Below are 12,103 nucleotides of genomic sequence, written 5' to 3' on the forward strand. Positions count from 1 at the left end.
TGGTGTCACACACTTGCTTACCACAGAGGCAAATGTGAGGCTGAGTGTGTGGCACAGAGCCACATCCCAGTGTTTATATGAGAACATCAATAGCAGAGGAGAGGGTGTGACTGGAATCTGTTATTATCATTGGGCAGGACTGGACCGCTGTTTGGATCAGGTAGGGAACACAACACACAGCACAGTTTGATAGACAACTGATCGACTTCTGGATGAGCAAGTGGAAGTCTGAACAGAGCTGATGGATCATTAAACTAAATGAGATACTGACTGATTAACTCATAAAAGTCTAATAATCAGGCTGGACATAGGAGATAGGACAGAGTGAGAAATGTGCCGACTACCACTGCCCTGTCTCAACTGGGACTCTGACAGAGACATGGAGCACCCTCAAGGTTGGTGTTTGGTTGTAGAGTTTAGGGCTGTAACAGTTAGAGTAAGGGTCAAAAACCTTCATTTTGGGGTTATGGCTCAGTACATTGTCGATACAGCAGGAAAAAGAGTTGGAATGCAGAAGATGACATTTTTGTCATTCATCTTTAATAATGTAAATAGAAAATGGTTGCTCTTCTGCCATAATTCTTACTGCAAAATGAAACATTATGAGATTCGTTCTTAGGCTCCTCTGACAGTAATTATTTGGTTCACGGGGCTTGCCTAATTAAAGACGTCACATAAAGAAGGGGGCATCCTATGAGTAGTTCGTGAGAGATGTACCAGCTGGTACAAGGTCCAGTGTGTTGGATTTACAAGGATCTATTGGCAGAATATATTCATAATAATATATAATATATATTCAGGTGCACATGTTCACAACAATTAATGTGTACATACCACACTCTTGTCTGTGTGAAACTTAGCACTGCTCTCTAATACCGCATGCTGTGGATTCATCTGCAGTAGAACACAGGATGCTGTGTATAGAAGGCAGCTTGCAGGCACATGATTGTGGAACCCAGAGATACATACTACGGTTAGATAGTTACACTGGGACGATGCAGTCTAAGAGTCAAAACCAAGTTTACTTTTTTGTTTATTTCTGATTTGATGGAGGTTTATCCCCCATGGACGCCAGAGATACTGCTATATAGTTGGAAAAGCCCTCACTCCAGCAGTACATGCTAGAGCCTGATAGGCTTGGGCGATATCCAAAATTTTGTTTCACAATAGTGTCTGGCTCAAATATCGCGACAGACAATGTTATCATCGTTTGGTTGCCTAATGAGTCCAGCTAAACGACTGCGCTGGGTGAAGGACCCAGAGATGAGACTGCAAAATTGTGGCAATGCCCTATTAAGTTAACACGTGCTTACAATAAAGCTTATTGTCAAACTGTAAAATATCCTGCCTCCATTACATATATCTCAGTCACAAGTGTTTGATAACCACATTTGAGGGATCACTGCAAAAAATGTGTGTATATGGGCCGATATATCGATATAGGGGCTTTTTTCTCCATAATATCGATATTGGCATGGGCCCAAAAAATTGGGTGTTGGTCAGGCTGTAGAACATGTACAGAATGACATCTATGGTTTGACTCTGAGAAGTTCAGGTTCAAACCCTAATACAGCCATGTGGTGTCTCGATTGCTGTTTTTCATTGTTATTTCTCAGATGTACTTTGTATTTTGCAGTTCCGAGTGTTTGTGGTGTAATGATATTGGATTCTATCATATTATAATGTGTACCTTATACTTTGAAGCCCCACCTTCCCCCAGTAGGTGCAGAAACAGATCCTTGTGCATGATAGCACTGCCAAAACAAATTTAAACATGCCAAGAATCAGATTAGCAAATGAATCTGCGTCACGACCTGCTGTGGTTTGAGAATTTAATGCTTGTTTCTTTGGCACCTGCATTATGAAAGTGTCTTCAGATGATGTTCCTTCATTGGCTGCTATATACTGGCATTGATTAAAGACTCTAACTATATAATTCATTAAGATAAGCTCAAATGTTTCATAGTCTTACTGAGCATAAACGGTTACTGTAACTGGTAACATTCAACTATTAGACTTCTGAGTTATCACGTATTTTGTAGACTTTGTTATAGAGAAAATGAACTACTGTGACAGCACATGATAATTTATCAGGAACTTAAAGAGAATGGATGGGAAAGTGTCTGCATGTGATGGACCCAGTACTTTTCCACTTGCTGTCTTTGTCCACTCTGCGGCTGACTCAGTTTCTCTCTGAAATGTGTCTTCCTTTATCTCTCACAGCCCTCCAGCTCCTCTGTGCTCTGTGTGATTACTTAAACTAGGTTAAGTCAACAAATGGTTGACCACAGTCCCATAGCACAAAAACACATTCTTGATGATTTTCAAAGATGGAATTAAGTTTAAGTCTTTGTTTGTTTCCACATAATTGTCACTAATTTTGAAAATGTTTACTCTCAGTCAAAGTAAAATTAATTCTTCCTAAATAATCTACAGCTACAACTACAATGTCTCCAAGGTACGCTTTAAATCCCTTGCGATTTAGTTGAACTGAGCAGAATCAACCTTTGCTTGTCAGCCAGATGACTGCAGCCCTCAGGACTATCTCCCTTTGTTAAATTTCCTGTCAGGAGAGGCAGTTGCTTCTGACTTCCTGTAGGATTGTGACATTTCCTGTGCTGTGGGAGTGGGGTGTTTTCTTGCAAAGGCCTTTCAGCTGTTCGAAAAAACAGGATACAGGACACTGGATAGACCACAGTAGGAAAACCCTGCTTTAGCTGGCAGAAATTAATCACTGACTTAAGCCACAATAACAAAATGCCACTTCAGGGCACAGACATTAAATACTAGTTAAAGGCTACATCATCAAAATGGATTAGCCAGGTTTAGGCAAGATAAAATGGGTGAAATAATAGTAATAGTAATTGTACTTAGCAAAGTAAAGTACAAAGTGGGCTGAATGTAGTCGTAAATCGAAGTCACATTTGAGATGTCACAAGTACTTTTATTGAAACCAACTGTGATCAAAATACAATGCAAAGACAGTTTTCCCCCCTGTTTGAAAATATATAATATTGCTTACCTTGTAAGGCAACTGGATTTGCAAGATCATGCAGCTACAGGTGTGGTGTAGTTGTGACAACCTGGAAGAGAGGCGAATGTTTGTTTAAAAACAATTGTTATTTCTCCAGAGGTTAGCACAGCTGCTATAGCATCAGTTATATCAGAACTGGGGAGTTTTTTCATTGAAAGAAGAGCAAAGAACAGCCCTGAAGGCTTTTCTCTATAGAAAAGGTGTTTTCACTTTCCTCTCGACTGGCTTTGTAAGAGATCGATTTACCCACCAGCTCTGCTTGCAGCACTCTCCTACTGTTAATCAGATTGGTTGAAGTTAGCTCATGATAGAAGGTGATAGACAAAACAGTTCCTCCAATCACCTGCCATGTACTTTTTTCAAATGGTTCCTTGTAACAAACCATCTGGTACGTCAGGTTACAATATTACAGAGTGGTCCCTCTGTCTAACACTGTCTGTGAGAGTGCAGTCGCTGGCCGGAAAATGCACTAACCACACAACAACCAGTTTCATGCTAAACTTTGGGCAAGTTATTTTTGGAATAATCACCACTTATTTATAGCTGATATAATCTGTCAGCATCTACATTCATCATTTATACCTTAGAAAGCTTTCTCAATGTTTAACACATTCCTAATTGCTAATTTAAAAAAAGAGCAGGGGAAAGAAAATATTAAATGAGAAAAGTGTTCGGTGAGCTCAATGGTTATAACAGCTTAGGTTTTCTCTTTTCAGTTTTGGCTATTGGACTTGTAACACCACAGTAATGAGGCAAGAAATCCAAGCAGTCAGACAATCTGACTCGTTGGATTGTCTGACTGACTGTCTGTTGTTAACATTCATCAGTTTACCATGGCATTAGAACAGGATACTGGATTCCAAGATGGTGCCCAATCATTTGTAATAAAATTGCTTGCACAGCACGTCAAAGTTTTCCCTCTTCCTGTTTTGCTTTGTGCAAAAGCTCATCAGTGTCTCTCTGCTTGCCTTTGCCTGCTGGCTCCTTCATGTGTTTCTATGCTTTGGGAACATTTCTCAAATGTAAAATCTCCATGGTCTAAAAAATTGGTCATGCAGAGCACTTACTTAACATTACTTATCTATCTATCTGTCTATCTGTCTGTCTGTCTGTTTTTGGAAAATTTGTATTTAAAAAATGTTTTCAATGTGATCACTCTGTACAGATAACTTTGCTGAAATCTGGGCCTGTATTTGCTCAAGGTGAACATTTTAAATTCTGTGAAAGTTAAAAGTAAAATCTCACAAACATAAGAATAAAATCTGTTTATTAAATTTCTTACAATTTAAAAATGGTCCTGAATTTAAGAGCGCTCCAGAGGTCACTTAAGAGTAAATCTTAGATGACTCGGTACAGAGACACATAGATGTTCATACCAGGTTGGGATGGAGAGTCTGTTCCATCAGATGTGTGAGATAGATGACAGTAAAACATGCAATGTTTAGCAGTGTATTGATGGCTCTTCTTCTCCGCTCCTTACAGGGAGGCCATCCCGAACTCTCTCCACCATGTCACTGTCCGTTCGTCCAGTCAGACGCCTCACCTCCAGATCCATCACTAGGAGCCAGAGCTTCACTGGAGTCAACACTAACGACAAGTCCTACAGGTACACACGCACACACGCACACAGACACAGACACACACACACACACACACACACACACACACACACACACACAGGTACACATGCACGCACGCACGCACATGCACAGACACACACACACACATTTGACAGGACATCCTGTCAGGTGGGGCTCAAAAGACAGACAGTCTGACTTTGTGTGTGTATGTGTGTGTGTGTGTGTGTGTTTATAAATGTTAGAAATGGACTGATCTGGAATATTAAGGTCTGATTTGAATTATTTTAACAAGTAAGCAAAACATCTGCCAAATTACAGTACATTTTAATCCATTTCTCCCATGAATTGTTTTTTTGTTTTTACATATGAATTTGTACGTTAATGTTGAGAAATAGTTATTGGGATCATGTGATTGGGATTTATGAGTTTTTAGGCTGTATGGATTGATCAATACAGAGCAGCTTTTTTCAGTTGATTGTAACTGAACGGTGGTACTTGTTTCCACTCTTTCACTCTCTGTTCACTCTTTGTGCTGGCTGTGAAACAGCTGACGCAGCTGATAAGCATGAGGTTTGCTTGATATCAGTGTTATTTACATAATGATTTCACAATTGACTGTGAGATTATTGATAAAGGTCTGACTGGAGGTATTCTGTAACATTTAACAATATAGTTAAAGTTTTGTTAGATTGGCATCCCCAGGAACCTCTTAGTTCATGTCAGATTTCAAAAGGACATTATCAACCAGCGCAGACTTCTGGACGCAACTGGATACAACCGATCAGTGCAACAAAACTCATACAGTTTTGGAATGACAGACTGAATAAAACTGCTGCCTGTCATATTTAAAATTGATCCGCTGTGAACAAATGCCAGAAATGGCAGTTGTTTTGTTCTGTAGACGCACGTTTGATTAACAATAGTGGTGCTAAACTCACTAAACACGTTGTATTTCCTTTGACAAGCCTACTTCAAAATAAAAGTAAGCAGTAGGAAATGTTTGGTTTTCATTTCATTTCATTTCAGCGCTCTACAGATAGTGAGCATCTTTTGGCAGTGGTATTGTCAATGTTGCTTTTGAGTCAGTGAAAAAATATCGTCACCGTGGCAACCCGATTATGAAACCCACCCACGCAACATAAACAGTTGTGATTGGCCTGTCATAGACCAAGGTGGATGGAAATCTGTCTGAACGAAGGGGTAGCATGCATCTCTGAGAGCAAATAAAACATGAGTTTGCAGATTTATCTGAATGAGATTGTCATGATCAAGGGATTATGTATGTTATTACTATTCATTAATAATAACCGGAGCACCACCCTGGAATCAGGGATCAATAATCAACTGATATGCTTTTAGTCTCAATGCCTGAAATATGTATATATGTGTATATATATATTGTTCTGCCCTCGTCAAAAGAGTCCCCTTCCTCGACTAGACAGACAGATAACTCCTTCCACACACTGCATGAATGTACGATCGCTTTATTGTATACAGCGTGAGAATAGGGTAAAACTGAAATACAGAAAGAATACAAATAAACAATTAGCGTATTGAACCCCATTAATGTACATGTTGACACATTTTAATATATATATATATAAACCTAAAAGGTCCATGAAGCACATGTGGCCACAGATATAGCTAACTGAGCGCTACAAATACAGCTAACGTAGCCAGCTAGGGCTCTAAGCAATGAACAGAACACAAACAAAATATAGGCTCACATACTTACAAATATAACATTGACGTAATATATGCACCTTTAATACAGTACTTACAGACAATGCTTTCATTAAATGATTCCCCAAGAAGAGGGATATGATCCCCTGGCTGCTCAGCTCTACAATGGCTCACAGTCAATGAAGAAAACAAGATGGCTGCCTACAGGGTTCAAAACAAGCCATGAGGCTCACAAACCAAGCTAGCACCCCCTGGTGGCTGCAAAATTAACAAAAGAGTCTGTGATTCTGGCCAGGTCAGAACACTCCCCGCCTGGTGTCTGGAAGATACCACCATTAACAATAGAATGCAGAAAAGAACTAAAACATAAAACCTACTCAAACTCTGTGGAAAGGAGTAGGACCGTCTCTGAGATGGGCCGTAAGAAGGTCTTGCATGAACCATCCTTAGCTGTCTTGACCTCCACCTTCCTGACCCTACCGTCTGCGCTGGGGAATGTCTTGACGATGACACCCATAGGCCAGTCGTTCCTCTTTGCCTGGTGGTCCCTCAGAAGCACAATGTCACCCTCACAAAGACTGCGTTCTCCCTTCTGCCATTTCCTACGTCTTTGAAGCGTAGGTAGATGCGATGTCAAAAAGTGTCGGCGAGACTTTGCACCTGTCTCCACTGCTTACTGTATAGGTCCTTCTCATCGAAGTGGCCTTGGGGAGGAGGAAGTGCACCGATCTTCTGTGTGAGAAGCGTTGCTGGTGTCAGGATATAGGGGGAGTCTGGATCCGTGGATACGGGAACCAATGGGCGAGCGTTCACAATAGCCGAGACTTCAGCCAGGAACGTGGTCAAGACTTCGTGGGTGAGCTTAGCTGGGCTAACCTTCAACAGCATAGAGTCCAAGATGCGCCTTGCGAGACCTATTAGTCGCTCCCAGCTGCCTCCCATATGTGATGAGTGTGGCGGGTTGAAGATCCACTTGCACCCATTGTCGCTCAGATATTCCTGCACCCCCTTATCACTGTTCGACTCTATCTGCAGCTCACTGCAGGCCCCCACGAAATTTGTCCCACAATCGGACCTTATCTGTTTGGCAGGTCCTCTGATTGAGAAGAACCGTCGCAGAGCATTTATGAAGCTGGAGGATTCCATTGACTCAACGACTTCAATATGTATGGCCCTGGTGCACATACATGTAAAAAGCACTGCCCACCGTTTGCTGCTTGCTAGCCCTCCCCTGGTCCGCCTTGCCACAACTGTCCACGGTCCAAAGACATCCAAACCTACAAATGAGAAAGGTGGGTCGGAACTGAGGCGGTTGCCTGGTAGGTCGGACATCTTCTGAGTCTCTATTTTCCTCCGTAGTCTCCGGCACGTGACACAGTGATGAAGAATGCTGGACACACGTCGTTTCCCACCAATGATCCACAGACCCGCCACTCTCAAAGCACCCTCTGTAATATGACGCCCCTGGTGCTGAACCTGCTCATGATAATGCCGGATGAGCAGGGTAGTGACATGGCTCTGTCTGGGAAGGATCAAGGGGTTGATTGCATCACTGTCTAGGTCCGCTTGGGACAAGCGTCCTCCAATCCTGAGAAGCCCGGAAGCATCAATGTAAGGACACAAGCTGTAGAGTGGGCTTTGTTTTGGAATGTGTATTCCATCCCCAATGCACTCTAATGTCTCCTTGAAGGCATCTTGCTGCACAGCACTTACTATAATGGTTCTCGCTCGATCCAAGTCTTCTTTGGAACAGGGGCTTTCATGGATGTGCCAACCCTTGCAGCTGCCACCTTGCCCAAAGGAGTTGGCGACGTGAGCCAGTCTTGCAACTGCACGCCTTAGCGATCGCCAAGTAGAGAACCTCTCAAAGCGGTTGGGGTCCAGTTGGTCACTGGTGACGCTGGTGGCATGACAAGTAATCTGCGGGCGGATGTCAACATCAGAACTCAGGTCCATCAAGACAAAGGAAGGGGGAGAACTTTCATGTCCAGCTGACTCAGACAGAAACGTCGGACCAGACAGCCACGTGGTATGAGTCAGACTGCCTGCAGGGACTGATTGTGAAGCATGGTCAGCAGGGTTCTCATCGGTGGAGACATACTTCCACTGCTGTGGGCTGGATGACCTTCTGATGCGTTGCACCCTGTTGTTCACATACACATAAAATCGTCTAGACTCATTGTGAATGTACCCTAAGACTACTTTGCTATCAGAATAGAATGTCACTGCATCGAAAACCGTGTCCATCTCGTCCACTATTGTGTCCGCTATTTCTACGGCCAAAACAGCCGCGCACAGCTCAAGCCTAGGGACGGTTGTTTCGGGACGAGGGGCGAGCTTCGCCTTGCCTAGTATGAAGCCAACCTCTGTGTTATTGCTTGCATCGATTGTCCGCAAGTAGGCTACAGCAGCAATAGCAGTTGTGGATGCATCGCAGAAAACACACAACTCCTTACTTTGAGCCTGACTGAGAGAGACTGAGGTGTATTGGCGTGGTATCTTGACCTGTTCAAGCTCCTTTAGCGAGTCTCTCCACATCTTCCATTCTCTGTACTTCTCCTCTGGAAGAGGGGCATCCCAGTCGCAGGGCTCTGAGGCGAGCTCCCTGAGTAAAGACCTTCCCTGGATGCTTACTGGGGCAGCGAATCCCAGCGGGTCAAACAGGCTGTTCACAGTAGACAGGACCCCGCGCCTTGTGTAGGGCTTTTCGGCCTCCGACACTTTGAAAGTGAACACGTCCTCTGAAATGTCCCAGCTCACCCCTAAGCTTCTCTGCATGGGAGGGAGGTCTGTGTCAAGATCTAGGTCTTTCAACCCCTTAGCCAGATCTTCTGGAGGAAAGGCCCTCATGACGTTGACCCTGTTTGAGAGGATTTTATGAAGCCGCAAGTTGGAAAGGGCTAACATGTCCTGGGTGTTCTGGAGAAGAGTGATGGCTTCCTCCTCAGTGGGAAGCGACACAAGACCATCGTCGACATAAAAGTTCCTCTCAACAAACAGCCGTGCCTCAGATCCGTAGTCTCCCTCTCCCGCCATGGCAGCTCGCCTGAGCCCATATATAGCCACAGATGGCGACGGGCTGTTACCAAAGACGTGCACACGCATCCTATACTCCACAACGTCACCATCAAGATCATGATTGTGGTACCAGAGGAACCGCAGGAAGTTCCGATGATCTTCGCGCACCACAAAGCAATGGAACATCTGTTGTATATCGGTGGTCGTGGCTACTGGCTCCCTCCTAAACCGCAGCAACACTCCTAGCAGGGTGTTGTTCATGTTTGGGCCGGTGAGGAGGACGTCGTTAAGGGACACACCATGATGTCGGGCGCTAGAGTCGAATACCACCCTTATTTGCTGGGGTTTCTGAGGATGATACACCCCGAAGAAAGGTAGGTACCAGCACTTCCCATCAGATTGTAAGGGTGGAGCTACTTCAGCGTGTCCATTTTCGAAGAGCTTGTTCATGAAATCAATGAAATGCTCCTTTCTCTCCGGGCGTTTCCTGAGTGAGCGGGTCAGTGTGGTGAGGTGGTGGCTTGCCTGTTCATAGTTATTAGGGAGGCGCTGACGTGGACTACGAAAGGGCAGCGGGGCAACCCAGCTGTTTGATTCATCCTGCTGGACCTCCTTTTCCATGATCCTCAAGAAGGCAAGGTCTTCCATAGAAGGAGCCGTTTTATCATCCTCCTTCGTGTGGCGAAAAACAGACTCGCTCATGAGACCCATTAAACCACTTGGCAAGGATTGCCGTTCCGGGTTTGAGGTAGGAGGATTAGGAAGCTGGGAGGTGTGGCTGATGTTCTCCTTGACATCAATCTTGTTGAGACAAGGGCTCATGAAACTTGAGCGTCCATTCTCAAGTATGTAGGTTCTGAAGACGTTCACAGGCGAGGGCTTGTGTGCACCGTTTATGCAGACATCTCCTACTATCACCCAGCCAAGGGCCAATCGTTGTGCGAAGGGGGCACGAGCAGGACCGTTTCGTTGTTCCAGAACCTTGTGTGCCTGAATGATGTCCCTTCCTAAAAGAAGCAAAATCTTGGCCTTAGGGTCGAGTGATGGTATCTCGGACGCTAGGGACTTCAGGTGCGGGTAATACTTCACGACTGAAGGTGTGGGGATCTCCGTCCTGTTATCAGGAAGTTGGTCACACTCGATAAGTGTAGGGAGAGATAAACTGGTCCTCTCATCAGCGGATTCCACGATGAAACCCCTTGACCTTCCGCCTGCAGTCTCCGACACTCCTGCGCACGTCCTGAGAGTGTAAGGGGAGGCTTGGTTGTCTATGTCAAACATCTCAAAGAAGGCTGACCTGGCCAAAGACCTATTACTCTGGTCGTCTAGTATGGCATATGCTCTCGTTTTCTTCTCCCGCTGGCCTTCAGGATATACATAGACCAGACAGATTTTGGCACAAGATTTCCCCGCAGTACCATCTCCACAGACCTCTGTGCAAGTTGAGGTGGTTACTGAGGAAGAGGAAAACTCTTCCTCCCCGCCATGCTGCTCGGAGGGGCTGGCAACTCGTTTCACGGACCAGGGTGCTGGGCCAATGTGAAGGGCTGCGATATGCTTAACGCTGTTGCATTCTGAGCACTTAATGACAGCCTTGCAGTCCTTCGCTTGGTGAGAGGTTGAGGAACAGCAGCGAAAACATATACTGTTTTCTCTTAGGAACGCCTTGCGCTCCTCCAGAGGCTTCTCCCTGAAGGCTCTACACCTGTGCAGGGGGTGTGGTTTTTTATGTATTGGGCACTGCTTCTTAGTGTTATCCAATCCTTTGACCTCATGCTCGTCTTGAAGATTGTCCACTTCTGTTCTATGCACCGTTATAGGTGTTCTTGTTGTTTTCATCGAGAATTTGTCCCCCTTAGGTGGCGTGCTGCTTCTCTTGAATGTTGCTGGGCAATTTCTCCAAAATAGGGTTAATGCCACGTGCGGTGTCGAGATAGGTCAGAGGTGGTAAGTAACCCTCCTCCTTGGCTGCTTCCACTTCAAGGAGTAGATCACCTAACTCCCGCAGTCGGTGGTGGTCTCTAGTAGAAACCCAGGGGAAACGTTCAAGCTTGTTAAAGAGAGCTGATTCCATCGCCTCTGCAGAGCCGTAGCACTCCTCTAACCTTCCCCAGACCAGACTGAGGGCCTCCGCAGGGCGTCTGATATAAACTGATCTCACTCTCTTCGCATGCTCAGCGGATTCTGGTCCTAGCCACTTGATCAGCAGATCGAGTTCCTCACTGGCCTTTAGGTCAAGATCTTCGATGGCGTTGGAGAAGGAGGATCTCCAAGCCCAGTAATTTTCAGCTTTGTCATTGAATTTTGTGAGTCCAGCCGTAACTAGGTCGCGCCGAGCTAGGAACTTTGCTAAGTCTGACATGTTGTGACCGGGGTCACCAGACACATACGATCTTCCTTTTTGTGACAGGTGATTGTCCTCCATGTTGTCTCTGGGTGACCAATATCTCTTTGACTCAGGCACAGACTGCGGAGTGGTCCATTCACTTTCCCTCTTTGGCCTAAAGTGATCCAGAGAGTATCTCAAAGAGGAAGTTGCTTCAACAGAAGTAGGGACTTTAAGAGATGAAAGCTGCGTCTCATGTTTCTTATGAACAGGTTTCTTACATGGGGGAGAGTCATCACTCGGCTTGTGGTTAACAGCGTTTGAGGGACTCAAATCAAACTCAGTCTCCAACTGTGGTTTGTCTGACGGCTGGAGGGTGTTTGTGTAGGCACGCTGCTCCTGAACATACCTCTCAGTTCTCTCAGCTGATATACGAGCTGAGCCTCGGTCGCTGTCACAAAC

General features: G+C 44.9%; 1 protein-coding gene across 1 annotated transcript in view; it reads left to right on the forward strand.

The window, feature by feature from the left end:
- ripor1 (RHO family interacting cell polarization regulator 1) overlaps positions 1-12,103 on the forward strand; it is a 60,107-nt gene that overhangs the window by 15,958 nt on the left and 32,046 nt on the right. The window contains exon 2 of the mRNA XM_073471581.1: positions 4,517-4,640. Coding sequence (XP_073327682.1) covers positions 4,517-4,640 — 124 coding nt within the window. The remainder of the gene's footprint in view (positions 1-4,516; positions 4,641-12,103) is intronic.

The sequence above is a fragment of the Pagrus major genome, chromosome 8 (assembly GCF_040436345.1).
Source record: "Pagrus major chromosome 8, Pma_NU_1.0".
NCBI lineage: Eukaryota > Metazoa > Chordata > Actinopteri > Spariformes > Sparidae > Pagrus > Pagrus major.